Below are 16297 nucleotides of genomic sequence, written 5' to 3'. Positions count from 1 at the left end.
TGTTTTGAAAGCTCCTTGGTCTTCATGGTAGCGTCTTTGCTTTGAATGCACTACCCAACTGTGGGACCTTACAGAGACAGGTGTATTTTTATCTGAAAATCCCATTTAAAATGCATCATGATTTCAGGTTGTAACACAACAAACTGTGAAAACGTCCAAGGGGGGTGAATATTTCCTATAGGCTTTGTAAATACATATGCTCCCAGTCAAGGAATTTAGACTGAAGAACATCTCACTTCTTACCTGATTGTTTGGTTTGGAGGAGCCCTTCCCTTTGGAAGAAGACCAGCTTCCATCTATTCTGTCTCTGCAGTCTTCGTTCCACTGGAGAGAGAATACCAGAAGTGAGAGGGTCAGAAGCATTCAATGATTTAAAGCCTACAATAAGGCTCACCTCACAATTACTAATGTACTGTACATCATTTTAATTATTTTTCACAGGAGGTCTGACTATAAAATCAATAAACATCTTTAGGCACTTTTTTTTTCAAATTATGTGTGTGCTGCCTTTTGTTTGATGAGGGGAATTAAGATAAGTTGATATGTTCCAATATATGTATGCTTGAAGACCTCAGTAGCACTTTGTAAAAGGAACCAGTTAAGTGTACATATTCCTACAGGAAAGTAAGTGACTCTAGAAAGCAGCAGTGTATATTTTGTTTAATCCATAGCGTTAAACTTAATTATATAATAAGTCTTTATTTAAACTGAAGCATCACTCCTTAAGGAGCAGGCTTTACAACAATGCTGTTGCTGTTGTGCTTGCCGGAAATCTAAAAGGGGAAAGCTGTGCGTTGCTGCTGCAGCAGTTTTTAAAGGGAGAAGGGTTGATTAACAGGTCAAGGACCATATTCAACTTAGAGATCCGCAGTGCTATCACTGAGTGAGGATGATGAAATACCACCCTTGTAATAATGTATCACCGTTGCTGTGCTGTTACACTATTGATCTCTGTTGATAAGGTCCTATATTACATCAGTCTGAGCACAAAACGTTTTGCCACATGGCTACAGAATCTCCCGAGTGTTATTTTTGCATACTTCAAAACAGGATTCAAGGTGGGCTTTCTTGAGTAATGGCTTCCTTCTTGCCACCCTACCATACAGGCCAGATTTGTGGAGTGCTTGGGATATTGCTGTCACATGGACACTTTGACCAGTCTTGGCCATAAAAGCCTGTAGCTCTTGCAAAGTTGTCATTGGCCTATTAGTAGCCTCTCTGTTCGGTCTCTTTCTTGCTCGGTCATCCAGTTTGGAGGGACAGCCTGATCCAAGCAGGGTCTTGGTGGTGCCACACACCTTTCACTTTTTAATAATCGTCTTGACCATGCTCCAAGGGATATTCAAGGCCTTTAATATTTTTTTACACCCCTCCCATGGATCTGTGCCTTTCAACAAATTTGTCCCAGAGTTCTTTTGAAAGCGCCTTGGTGTTCATGGTTGAGTCTTTGCTTTGAAATACACTACCCAGCAGAGGGAACCTACAGAAACTGCTTAATTTATCCTGAAATCATGTGAATCACTACAGTTTAACAGGTTTGTGAAGGCGTTTTGTTACACCTGAGCTAATTTAAGATTGCTATTACTAGGTGGGTGGACACTTGTCCAACCAAGCTATTTCAGTTTTTATTTTTAATTAATTTTCTACAAATTTCTAGCATATTTTTTTCACTATGAAGTTGAGGGGTAGGATGTGTAGATAAATGAAAAAAATCATTAAAAATACTTTAATGCATTTCAATTTCAGGTTGTAAGGCAACAAAAGGTGAACATTTTGAAAGGGGGTGTAGACTTTCTATAGGCACTATATATATACATATATATATATATATATATATATATATATATATATATATATATATATATATATATATATATATATATATATATATATATATATATATAGTGAACCAGAGACTCACCACACAGGCTTGTTCGGGTTCTTTTCCCTTCCAAACATGACTCAAATACACAGGAATTGAAAGAAAACACGCTTCCACACATTTTAGTTTTTACAAAAAGGAATCAAAAACAAAACAAACACCTAGTTCCTTCGGAGCAATAACTAAACATTTGTCAGGAAACCTATTCTAATAAGCCAGACAGCTAATCTGTTTACTGGCTGAAAAACACACCATTGTTAAAGATTCAAACAAAAAGGCTTTATACAGTACCTTTTTGTACGATTGAACACACCATCAATCAGGCTCTCCACACAGCAGCAGCCCTGAGTAGACTGACTGCTCTCCTTAAATAACCTAATTTACAATGATAGCCAGGTGCAGGTGATAATAACTAACAATAATTAACACATTTTCACATGTATGGCGGGGAGGATTTTAACCCCCTCCCTGTTGTGTTGTAATGTTAGAAAGTGCAGTCAGTGGCTGGTGTTTGTTATGCAGGGAAACACCCAGGAACAGGTGAAGTTTGGATAAAACCAAATTATATTAAGAACACAAGAAAAAATAAACCTAACTGTACAAAAAACAAACTTTCTTTTTTAGAAAAGAACAAGGCACAAACAAACAAAAAAACTATTTACATTCCAATAGAATTCACCTAAAGCAGGTGCTATACTCAAGACTGAGGTTATTACTGGGCTCCAAACTATCCCCAGGTCTAAAACAAAAAGACTGAACCACTGTCAGTATGTATGTGTGTGTGTGTGTGTGTGTGTGTGTGTGTGTGTGTATGTGTATATATATATATATATATATATATATATATATATATATATATATATATATATATATACACACATACACACACACACACACACATACATACTGAGAGAGAGAGAGAGAGAGAGAGAGAGAGAGAGAGAGAGAGAGGCAGGCAAACCCCTCCCTTAGACTGACCACTGAACTAACTAAATAGGTGGTTATAGAAAGTAAACAAAACATTTTATAATAATAAACAAACACAAACATATACATATGAATAACAATATGAACACCTAAATAAACATTAACAAGCAAGTGCATTAAAAACTACAGCTTTAAACAAGCAGGGGGATACTTAATTAAAATCAGTTACCCACTATTTCATTCTCAATGGTACTGCCTTGACTGCAGAAAGTCAGTACCTAGGGAAGTTATTAAAATTCTCTCCACAAGATGGCGGTTTCTCCACTACCTGTGACAAAAAAGGAGGACCTCACCACCACACCCCACTCCAGGTAGGCCAAACATGCATACAAACAAATGCATAAAAAAATCATTTTGATTTCTCTTTAAAAAGTTATATTAGCAGCAGTTACTGCAATGCATTGTCTTGGAAGTGTGCAGATTTACTTCAAATGTGTTTAGTTCTTCAGGACCCTCCCAACTGCAGGCCATTGTACCCTATATAACAGCTAAGTAAAAAGGTGTTTTTTTTTTTGTTTGTTTTGTTTTTTCCTTGTTAGACACAGATAATACAGTACATAAACATAAAAGGAAAGTCTTTGCAGTCCACTACAAGATCCACAGTGTGAGGGCCTAACCTTCACATAATATATATATACCTTTGCGTTAGTGGCAAGTGCACCTCAATAATAACTGGTGACTATTATTCTCAGGAACTAAATTGGAAAGAAAACAACAACACCATAACAACATTTATGTCAGTGATAACACTTAATTATCCATTAATAATAATAGTGTGAAGTCCAATACAGAATGTGTTTCCTACAGTTATTGGGCAGATGTAGTTTCTTACCAAAAAGATAAAATAAGTGGCTTTTATTTAAAACTAAATAAACAAATAACTAAACTATTGTGAGCGGTGTAGCCCAGAAAACACTGAAAACTGTAAACGTTTTATTTTTTTATTTTAATGAAGTAGATTTACTAATAAAAAGGATACCCACTCCAAAATGCATGGGTGCAAAGTACAAAATTAAAACAGTAGGAGAAAAACAATATTTACGTTTATTTATCAGTTTGCCAAAGAGAGCGGTGAACAATAAAGATAGAGAAGCCAGATGTGGCAAAAAGGGATAAACGGGAAAAGCAAGACCGAGAGAAAGAGAAGTAAGATACTCCTTGAACTACACTGTGTTCCGTTTGATAAAATAAAAAACCTCCATTATTGGAACCTTTGCATCGCCCTGAGTCAATACAATCTATCAATCTTTACTTTATAAAGCGCCTTGCATAGTGGACCACCATCTCAAAGCACTTTACAAGATGCAGTAACAACAAGAAAATCCATACTTTAAATAGAGAAATGCATAATACATACAGTACAAAAAGCATAATACATTAAATACAGTGAAAAATGCTAATACATGATATAGTAGCGTAAGCATATAGTTGTTGCTACATGAAATAGTATAGCAGATATCAGGCTTAAAGACCATGGAAAGCAAGAGAGAACAAGTGGGTCTTGAGAGTTGATTTAAAGTGAGCGACGGTGGGAGCATCACACACCAAAGCTGGGAGAGTTCCAAAGAGTCTGAGCTGTAAAGCTCAATCAGCGTTGTCCAAGTGTGGTGCACGTTTGCTTGGGGATAATAAGCAGGCCAGAGTCGAAGGGACATAGCAGGTCAGCAGGTTGAGGAGGTACTTGGGACCTTTGTGATGAAGGGCATTGTAGATGAGCAGGAGAGTTTTGAAAGTAATCCTGAATTTTACAGGTAGCCAGTGCAACTGGGCAAGACGGGGGGGTAATGTGTTCATGTTTTTTACATCTGGTAAGGATCCTGGCAGCGGCATTTTTAACTAGCTGCAGTTGGTTAAAGGTGCGTGCCGGGAGACCACCATAAAGAGAGTTGCAGTAGTCGAGTCAAGAGGACACAAATGCACGACAAAGTATCTGTGGGAAAGGGAAAGGTAGGGACAGACTTTGGATATGTTTTGAAGATGCTAGAAGGAAGACTTGACCATGGAGGAGATATGGGCGTCAAAGGAGAGGTTACTGTCAAGAGGCACACCAAGGCTTCATACTGTGGGGGAAGGCAGAGGGGCTACCAGGGTCGAGTTTTAAGTAGAGCATAAGAGTGAAACATGAGGCTGTGTTGAAGGATGAGGTGACTTAAGGGAAGCATGTATAGAAAGGGCTCAAGAACAGACCCTGGGGGACACCACTGCATCCAGCATAGAAAACAGACTGTATGTGTCCAGATAGGTAAGAGGACATCCAAGAGAGACAGGTTCCAGAGATCCCAGCACACTTCTGAAAGCGGTCATGAAGAATGCCATGATCTATGGTGTCAAAAGTGGCTTTTAGGTCAAAGAGGACAAGCACAGAGGGAGGACCAGCATCATCCGGAGATCATTCACGATCGGGAGCAGAGCAGTTTCAGTACTGTGATGCGGCCGGAAGCCAGACTGCAGATATTCAAGCAGATTGTTATCCATGAGATGTTTCATCAGCTAACTGGCTACAGCCCAGGGCTCTATGTTTAGATTTTTAACTACTTGCCCCTCGGGCTACTGAGCTAGTGTTTTTAATGGCCCGGATGCAATTTTATCTGGCCCAATATATTTATATATTTTTTCATGATGGTTTTGATTTTCAGTATGTTTCTAATTCTATTAAAACAATATTCATAACACAAAATACTAACAATCCTACTTAGAGCGTTGTCGTATCTGGGTATCCATTGGGATATATTACTGTGAGACTGGATATAATGTAAACGAAATGTTGAATTCACAACAAATAAAGCTGCTGCTTTATCTGCAAGTCTGGGAAACTGATGCCAGACAAGGCAAAACGTTACTTTTTTTTTCTCTGTCATAATGAAGCCTCCACTCTAAATGTTAGTCTTCATTTTTTTCATAATTACATTCTTTATGATTTATTGATTTCAGCGTTTTCCTTTTGGCTTACTGGTTGTCTAGTTGTAGAAAACCTGATTTGTAAAAGATTTGCCGCGGGAAAGAGTACCAACACAGCACTTCTGTACGCAGTCTAAGATTCTGACTGTACAACAAATATGACGCGGGCGGGAAAGTTAGGATAAGTTTGTAGTTATTTTTTTAAAAAATGGTTTGTAAATTCATTTTCAGCTTTTTAACACACTGGCCCGTTTTCCTGGATTCATGAAACAGGAGCCATATGCACTATATATTATACTAGTTAAATGTAACCGACCCAGTCGGGCCTGTGGTGCTTCATAACTACCGGCCAAACTGCACTATATACCAGCCCCGGGCCACCAGGCCATAATTAATGTCGAACCCTGCAGCCCTTTCGAGAGTTTGACAGAAAAGGGAGATTGGAGATGGGACGGAAATTGGATAAGTCAGCAGGGTCGAGGGAAGATTTTTCGAGTACTGGTATAACTCAGGCAAGCTTAATGGCAGCAGGAACCGAGCCTGAGTCCAGGGACAGGTTGAGAGTGTGCATAATGGAAGGAGCAAGATCAGAAGCACAGAGACGGACAACGTTAGTCGGCCAGGAGTACAACACATGAAATTAACAACAGCAACACAGCGTAATATGGCAAATAGCTGTAGCAAAGAATCGTGCATTATGAAGCACATTTAACATTTAAATATATATGATGCACTTAAAATATGTGGGTTTTTTTTAAGCATTACCTGAAAAAGACCCGGGTATCCGGGAATTTTTTACGACGGGTACTCGGTTCTGGATTTTCTACCAATGCCACCTCTTTATATATATATATATATATATATATATATATATATATATATATATATATATATATATATATATATATATATATATATATATATATATATATATATATATATATATATATATATATATATATATATATATATATATATATATATATATATATGTGTAATCTCTATCACACACGTACACACACTCTACAGTGCACAACTATAGTTGGAACAGGGTTAAAATGAGCTACAGGAAATACACTACTCTCCAGCACCCCTTCCCAATACTTTTTCAAGGGTAGTGTATTATACACACCTAAACTTGTGTATTTTCTGTGGCACAACAAGAAAGCAGCTCCCAGAGACTGACCTGCGAGACGCTGCATTGGGTCTTGTCACCCTCTCCGTCTGCCTCTGCCTCCGTCTTATCGGTCAGGAGCCCTTGGACCTGGTACTCGAGGACGTAGCTGTCGATGAAACGCTCCAGCTCCTCAATCTCTTGTGAGCGTGTGCTGCCAGCTTCAGAGGAAGCAGAGGCTACAGATGAGTTCTCCATGGTTGACTGCTCAGGGGGCGAGGGAGGGAGGGACAGGGCCTACAGAGACATACAATACACCATTAAATAAAGACAACAGAGTAACACAGTAAATAGGAACGGGCATTTCTGTATATTTTAATAATCGTATACACGTCATTTACTAAACGATTAAACTACTCTACTTTACATCAACATGCCACTGGCTAAAAATAATGCTTATATAATACCAAAATTCAATATGTAAAATAAATAATTTCCAATGCTTCAATTAGTAGCTCTCTATTAACAGGAACTGTAATACAAGTACAGTATTTAATTATTCATTTATTTAACCCTTCAACAGTGCTGGTAGTCACTGTATCTTTAGTGATCATTTCATTAGGTTTATTATTCGCTCCTCGGTGGAGTGAATTTTGTGGAGCAAGCTGTAATGGTTCATTGTGATTTTGCGGTACTTCTGCTGCTTGTACAAGGCATACTCTGTCTCACAGTCAACAGGCTTGCAACTGGGCCTCTCTCTGCAGGTTGGTGGTACATACTTGCATTGTAGGTGGTTTAACGTTGTCCCTGTGCTGTTCATGTAGCTCTCTCTTTAATTGCAAAGTGTGAATTTTACTTTAGTGTTTATTTTGGTAAAATGTCCCCAAACAAAACTCTATTTTATTTTTTCAAATCAGACCAGAATTTTTTTTAAATTTATTGGCTGCAATCTTGTTCATGTTCCATTTGTATCGGATTGATTATTAACATTAACCACAGGGTTTTAATTATAAATTATACCATGGCTGCCAACAATACTGCAGTGTACAATAACTCTTTTTTTGTAAAATACCACTATTTTGTAGTCTCTTGCATTAACTACATTGAATAATTAAATTCAGTTTTAATTTGTGTTTTGAATTGATTAATTATGGATCAATTAAATCACACCTGTGGGCTTTGACCGATTAAAAAAACAACTGGTCGACTAATCTTGCGGTCTCAAAAAACGGTTCACAAAAAATAAATCAAAATAAAAAATACATTGTGAAATTTCTCAATTGTGACACCATTGCTGAGGTCTATCTAACATTATTATTGTTATAGAGTGTTGTTGTAGAGTGCTGTGAAACACTCCCTCCTGTCCTCCGAAGACGGAATTCTTGACCGCGAAAAGGAGCCAATCTGAATGAAATGAATATTTTACATTTTATTTGTATTGCTATATGTAACTTAGAATAATCTTCATGCATGCCTCAGCCACAAAAACATAACATCTTACCTATATAGGATACTGACTCGGTACTATAAAATATTTTTTCTAACAGAGGCAAAAGGCACCTCCGAATCGGTTTACATCATTCTCAAAATGGAAGTGAGCTTGCAAACAAAAGTTCCTGAAGCAGAAGACATGTTTTGATAAAACCTCTGCATGAAAATCCTTTGAACAGCGCATTAGGCTCAAGGAAAATTCTAAATTATGTAAGACCATGCTAAAATTAAGTGTGTGCACAAGTAGTGTAATATCTGAATTTTAATATTGTCTGTACCACATAATGTTTGTAACTAATTTCATGAAAACTTATTCGGCAAGTAATGTTTACTTTCAGAGGCTGAAATATAACTAACAAATAACACATTTATTCATTTCCTCAATCTTCCACTGAATTTTTTGGTTATTTTTTTTACTTACACATTCAAAATCAGAGACACATGCATATGTACTTCCCGTTCATGAATGTTATAAAAGTTGCAGATGTTACTCTCCCCCAGAAGCAGCCGATGCCTGCTCTCCTGTAATCCTGCTCTACAGTACTTGGCAGATATCCACCAGCAGAGGCAGTAAAAATGTAATACTTGAACAATTTAGAGCACAGAGCAATCAACAAGTAGGCCTAAACCATGCAAAAGCTGCCAAGCGCTCTTGGGTTAAACAAACATCACTTCCCTACTTCTACAAACGGAGAGCAGAGGCTGTTCTATAAAAGCCTTTTGTTATCTTTCGGCCATTCAGACCCTGTAACCACTACTCATGCAGTGAAAGGCCCAGTAATCCTACCCTGCACATGAACCAGCTCCCTCCCTGAGTTCAAGCGACCGGACCATTCCCTTACTGTGCTAGGGACAGACCCAGCTAACATGACCCGGGACTGACAAACAAGACTGCAGCTAATCCCATGTAAATCATTGCTGGCAAAGAGGATTTGTGGCTGCAGTCACAAGCGTCTCGCTAATATTTATAATCCGTTTCATCCAAGGGCAGGGGTTATGACGAGAAGCTTTCTTAACATACTTGCATTTGAGGAGTTTTCAGGAGCTTGAGCTTCTTAAAACGAATAACAATGCGCACTACAAGCTTCCTAAAAGGACTACATTATTTGACAAGGGAGCATGTGTGGCCGCAATGGACCCTTTATTTTATGCAGCCAATTTATAAAAAGTTTACCACTGTCCATGCTGTATAAATAAACAACAAGCAGCTACTGTCAAGTCACATTTACAGTTTTGATGAAGTAAATGTTTAAAACTACTGTGCACAACAAAAACAAGCTTATTCAGCTTACATATTTTAGAAGGAGAAGACACTCATAATTTTCACATCAGGCTGACGAATAGTCTTGATCATAGCTTTGTCAATCGCTGTTTTTTATAGTTTTATAGATCTGGCAGTCTGTCGCATCACATTTGTGTCGCTTAAGGTGTGTAAGGTCATGCCACTGTGAAATTATCTTCTTGCCTGATTTAAAAAAAAAAAAACAGTTTTTGTAGAAATTTGTATTCCCATGGAAATGTAACCGCATAACACCGTGCCTTCAAGCTTATGAACTGTGTTTTATTAATGCAACCCACTTATTGAACCATTATTTGTACTAATGATACTGTAGCAATAAATCTAGAATCTAATAAAAGCACAAAAATACTCTGTAGTATTATTAATCCGAGTTTCTAAATACCCTGTCTGCTAAAAGACAGCTACAGTAGCTGCAGCCATTACATTTAGTGGTCTGTTTGTGAAGTGGTTGTTTCGCAACCTACCTGAAACCTTTTCCTGACAGTTTTAAAATCAGTAAGGCATCTGCCACAGCTCACTTAAATGTGAAAAATATGTTCCAGGTAAAAAACTGTACTCCTAGGTAGAAGGAAAATTCTAAAATGTGCAACAAAAATGAATGTCCCTCTTCAACAGCATGATTGCAGCTGTCTGTGGGCTGTTCTGAGCACAAGCCAAACTTACTCAGAAAGAACAGGTGCAGACACCTGTGAATGATTCACACTCAGAGTGCCACGAAACAAGTGTTAAGCTTTTGTGGAAGGAAATATTAAAATCACCTGGATGAGAGCCAATTGGTGTAGCACAGAATTCACTTGACAGAAATATGAATACACTGTGGCACTGATAGCAGAGGTTTTTTTTGTTTGTTTTTACCGTACATACGAAACTTTGTGCTGTTTATTCTGGGTAATAGATCTGGAGTCTTGCCAGGCCAGGGTTGAACTTTTTTTTTGTTGTTGTTGTTGTTGTTGTTATATACCATATGAACACACATGTGCAGGGTTCTCCCCAGGTCTTTTCAGCTGGGCGGAGCGTCTGTCGCCGCCGAGGTGGAAAAACCCCATCCGCCCATCTTGCAGATGCTGCTGTGCCTTTAACAGACTAGATCACTTGCACGTTGTTGGGTGTAATAAATAAATAAATAAATAGGGATACCACACGTTTTGGGACACTAGAAAAAAGTGCACTACAATGATCAATTCTAGATGAAACAAAGGTATGCATTAGTCTCTTGGCATCAGATACGGAAATAATTGGTCTAAGTTTGGCTATATTTCTCAAATGGTAAAAAGATACTTTAGTAACTTCCCTAATAAGAGACTCAAATGACATCAGGGTAAAAAATGACCGCCAAACTCTTAATTTCTAGTTTAAGTTTTTATGAGAAACTGCAAGGGTCGAGCTCATGTAATCCCACAATTCCTTTTAGTTGGTTCTGTAAGCCCACTAGCATCACCTCTGTTAAATCTGAATTCAACATTAGAAAATTCTGTGACAGCCAATGCTTGATGTCTAAGGCAAGTAGCTAATAACATCCAGGCAGCAGAAATTCCTGGCTTTAAAGACAAATATAGCTGGGTATCAACAGTATAGCAGTGGAAGTTCACTCCATGACTGCGGAAGCCGTCACCTAACGACGAAAATGAAAACAACAAGAGACCTTGAATGGAGCCCTGTGGAGCACCACAGACAACTTCCCATAATACTGATTTTACCTCCCCACTAAAAACAAACTGAAACCTATCAGAAAGATAGCATTTGAACCAGGATAGGACAAGGCCAGACAGACCTACTGTGCTTTCAAGATGATTCAGGAGGATGGAATGGTCTACAGTATCAAAGGCAGCACTTAGATCTAGAAGATTTAAAGCCCGAGTCAGAGCCTATCAGCAGATCATTCTCAACTCTGACAAGGGCCGTCTCAGTGCTACATGCAGCACGAAATCCAGACTGAAACTTCTTGAATATCCATTAAAGGTTAGACATTTCTGTAATTGAATTGCAACAACTCTCTCTAGAACCTTATCTAAGAATGGTAGGTTGGAGATTGGCCTATAGTTATGGAAGACTTTTGGATCCAAATTATAAAACTATACCAGAGGAAAGTCAACCATTTATAATTTTTAAAATGTGGGTATTAGTAAACACCAAGAACATCTTTTAATAGTTTTGTAGAAATAGGATTAAGTGTGCATGTTGTATCTCTCACATGTTGAACTGGCTCTGTCAGTTCCTGTAAGGTAATCAAAGAAAAAGCCCCCATAGTAGCCTTAATAGGTATAGTTTGTAAAATTGTGCTGGAGTCTTCCTTAACATTTATACCTATCACTCTAAATGTTTTACAGATACGTACATTAACCAAAACAACGTAAATAAATAAATAAATGAATAAATAAAAATCAAAGAATAACTAATGAGTTTATTATGAAAATTATCCTCCACTGATAAGGTGGCAGTATTTTAGTAACTGATTATCAGCGAAATCTTGATCCTTGCATCATCTCTCTTCTTTGCAGGTGCAGCTTGTTCTCGCAGCTACTTTTGACAATTCTGCAGGGATTTGTGCTACTAGAATGCCACCAACTTCCCTAGAAAACAAGTCGTCCTATTTTACAGACACACTTTGACCCTAACACTTTTCCAGTATTTCTTATTGGAAATAAGTGATAGCTCCTAAATGAAAACAAAAAACAAAGCAAGCATATTCTTTAATGTAATGTTTGTAATAATGAAAAAAGTATGGAGGTACAAAGGTTAAATTACTTACCAATCCTTGAGCGAATAATAATAATAATAATAAATTCTAGTGCTTACCATTTTTTGACAAAATGACCAAGCTGCAATCCTGGTTTTACAAGAGTAGTTTAACTTTGAAAGGTATCCAGCTTACCACTGGTTGACATTTTAAATCGCTGTAAACATATTGTGATCTTTATAAAACAGGCATTGGCTTTTTAGGGACATGTGCCAATTTTCTCAGTACTGTGTGCATACTACTGGGGAGCGCTCTGTGCCGTTCAAAAACTCCCCTGATCACACTGCAGCTCAACGAATGGGTTTTCAGGAGTACAGACAAAAATGAATAGCATCTTGCTGTGAAGGATGTGGTTTTGAAAGCTGGATGAAGTGTGTGTTAATCCATGGAAACATTTGACGAGTTCTATTCGGCTCTCCCCTGGTTTGGGTCATTGGTGTTGATTAGGCTAATATACCATTCCAAGTGAACATGTGAAGAAACAGCTGCTTGGATTTGTGCAGACTGCTGTTCTCCAGAGACAGAAAAGCAGCAATCACCGCAAATCTAACAGCATAAAATCTCCCATATCATATAACTTGTTTGCTGCATGTTTATACTTGTAAAGGGAATGGTTGTTTGTAAATGCTTACAGAAATCAACGATCCATAAGCTTTCAGAGTGCTCAGTCAGCTTCACAGTGTGTTAATAAATGCACCCACTGTTGGAGAAATGAAACATCAATACTTTCCATTATTTTATCAGAAAATAACCTGTTCTGTTCCAATTATTTTTTCACCAATGAAAACGAGAGGGTGGCGTTTCAATAGAAGCTTCACAAGGCAATGATGGTGTGATTGACAGAGGCAGCAGCCAGTCGGTGCAGTTGTATTCCTTTGATTTTCCAAAGGAACGAACAAAGGAAGATGTTGAAAACATCTGGGCTGTGGTTCAGCAAGCAGGTCGTACAGGTTGGCACCCAGAGCATCAAACAAAGAAATGCCTAAATACATAAAGACTCTCAGTGATTGATTAGTGTCCTCCCCTCATGAGTAAATGCCTCAAAACCTTCCCTGCCATTGCACAAGAACAGTGTGTTTGTACTCACTGCCTCCCTTGCCTGAAGGGAACATGCATGCCTTCTTTAGACAGTAATAACCTTAAATATCCTGAGGGGGGAGGGAAGCTTCCTAGGGTAACATCATGAGGGCAAGGCTACTTATCGAGAAGCTGCCGATTCCTATTATTGGAGCTGCAGTGCTCTCTCTTCCAAGGCTACAATCAAAAACATTGAGCACTGATTGAAGAAGAAAAAACAAAGAGAGAAGGTGATGGAGCAGTTTGAACTAAACAACACGTATGCAGCTTTGAAGTATAAATGCTGTCCAGTTTGCAATGCAGTGAAGTTGCATCCATGTTAAATCCATATCAATACTGCATGTGCTGTTAAAAGCAGGACAGAGTGAGAAAAGAAAGTCAGCAGGGGGCTCTTTACTATGTATGAGGACTATGTATGTAATAATAGTGCCTGGTTTAAGTTTTAAGCCATTAACCCTAAAAGCCATATTTTTATATATTTTATAGTGGACCACCATCACAAAGCGCTTTACAAGATACGAGACTAGGGTGAGTGACCTCTGCATCAGCTGCAGAGTCACTTACAATAACATCTCGCCCAAAAGACACAGCACTAGGAGGTTAAGTGACTGGCTCAGGATCACACAGTGAGTCAGTGGATGAGCAGGGATTTGAATCGGGGATCTCCTGGTTATAAGCACGTTTCTTTAACCCCTGCACCGCACAGCCTCCTGATCATGTGGTCACAGTCATGTGGTCTCACAAGACAAAATCCTCCATTGTGAACACCTATGCCTGCTCCTTTTATAACATTACTGTCACAAGACATGTATGTCCGGTAAAATATTACTGTTTGCTCCAAGCTTAATCTGAATACTGGGGAAATACAGTGTAAACAAATAAAAACACAATCTTCCACCATGGAACAATACATAGCATTTTAATTTAATGGTAGCAGTACTGTATTCTATTTGCCATTTACATGATTGCCTTTACCTCATTGTCTTTTATTTATAAACACATTTCATCGGTCCAAGAAAAAAACCTAACCCAAGCTTGTTGTCTGTCTATTGCCTTTCAGATTCTTTATTCCCCATGTGCTGTGTGAATGAAAACTGTTGGGAGGCCCACTGATAATGTGATGAAATGAGTAACATTGGCTTTTTTTAAATTTTAATCTGGTTTCAGTGTAATAACCCAAGTAAGAAAGGTGTTCCTGAAACTGCAGATATTGATCCACATTTAAATACAGTACACAATTCAAATTAACTTAATAATGTGTGTTTTGTTTTTTTTATTATTATTTTAAAATATGAGTTTTGTATAGAAAATAACACATTTACACTGGTTGAAACTTTCTGAATGTCATTGTTATTGAGAGATAATACTAGACAGGTTATAGAAAAGCAGTTGGTGCTGGAAATAGACATTTAGCACACAGATAATTAACCTATACCATTATTTGGAGAAATCAACGACTTTTATAAAAAATAATTATCACTGTTATTAAGCATTTAATAAGCTTCAAAATCACTGGATTTACTTTGAGACAACAGCTGTTCCACTGAAAGCGAATGCTCTTCACAACATGAACGTGCATTACTATCAGCAGAGGCTACCTTCACTAAATCCATCGGTGACGTTTCTGCACCAAATGCCCCAATTATTTTATATACATATATATTCTTCATTTTGTATAAAAGTACTCAAAAATAAATAAATAAATCAAAACACTTTAAAACGTTCTGTAAATTTGTAACAAGTCTATCTGACCAACACCACATAAATTTCAGAGACAGTCAATTTATTCCTCAGGTCAGAGGAGCAGTTGTACAGCTATGAAATAAAGGGTGAGAGAGGCAGAAAATGAACAACTAACTAGAAAGTCGCAATTAAACGAAATTGGTGATTTTTAACTGATGAATCGCAAACTGAAAATGTAATTATCGTTCAAGCTTGTGTCACTACTAAACTGTATGACAATTTAATCATATGATCATTTTAACTGCATGAATGCTGCTGTATCAGTTTTATAATACTCAAGAAGGGTCAAAACCCATTACAATGAAAAGCAATTTATTTTTTCAAACTACTTGGAGATCACAGAGGTAATGTAACAGTACTATAGCTAAAAACAAACAGCTGCCTTTGTTTTGATTCTAACAATACACTGTGCAATGCGTCACAACAAAATCATAGAGCTAATGGATTTCGCCGAGTCAGACAACAAACTGTTCATCCCCCTATCGGGACCACCAGCCAGCTGCCCCCAAACAGACAAAACACAGCAGCCTGAAAATATCACTGTGGCTTCATAGAGAACATTGTGGTTCGTAACCTGTTGCTTCATAACACACAGCTGTTTCATCTCGCTGGGATAAATAAAAACTGCAATCTTGGAAACAAGATTTAGATGTTGAAATAACACCCTTTTACGTAAGCCCAACATGAAAAATGATGAAGCTATAAGGATGCTGCCGCCTTTCATTCATTACTTTCATTCAATGAATTACAGCAAATACTAAACAAATGCACAATTGGTCCAAATTAACATTAGTATCAGCTAGTATGTACCATTATACAACAAAAGGGGTGATTGTAAGTAGAACAAAATAGGCTATTATATTAATGAACTTTACAACATTATTTTTAAATAAATAAATAAAAATAGCAGGACTTCTGCCAATGCATGGCTTTTTGGTAGAAGCACTATTTTCTTCCCCCGATATAAAGAAAATAAGCCACACCACTCCCACGTACCTTTGTATCCAATAGCAACATATTGCATATTTATTCATAACTATTATTATTATTATTATATGCTGCACTGGT

General features: G+C 37.7%; 1 protein-coding gene across 6 annotated transcripts in view; it reads right to left on the bottom strand.

Moving 5' to 3' along the window:
• The window catches only part of ctif (CBP80/20-dependent translation initiation factor), a 153847-nt gene that overhangs the window by 126461 nt on the left and 11089 nt on the right, over positions 1-16297 (bottom strand). For all 6 annotated transcript variants that reach the window (XM_041247598.1, XM_041247608.1, XM_041247627.1 and 3 more), the window contains exons 2-3: positions 6954-7178; positions 244-324 (exon numbers count right to left, since the gene is read on the bottom strand). In XM_041247598.1, coding sequence (XP_041103532.1) covers positions 244-324; positions 6954-7139 — 267 coding nt within the window. In that variant the 5' untranslated portion in view covers positions 7140-7178. The remainder of the gene's footprint in view (positions 1-243; positions 325-6953; positions 7179-16297) is intronic.

Source organism: Polyodon spathula, chromosome 1 (assembly GCF_017654505.1).
Source record: "Polyodon spathula isolate WHYD16114869_AA chromosome 1, ASM1765450v1, whole genome shotgun sequence".
Taxonomy (NCBI): domain Eukaryota; kingdom Metazoa; phylum Chordata; class Actinopteri; order Acipenseriformes; family Polyodontidae; genus Polyodon; species Polyodon spathula.
Note: the sequence above shows the minus strand (reverse complement) of the source record. Positions and strands in the feature narration are given on the sequence as shown.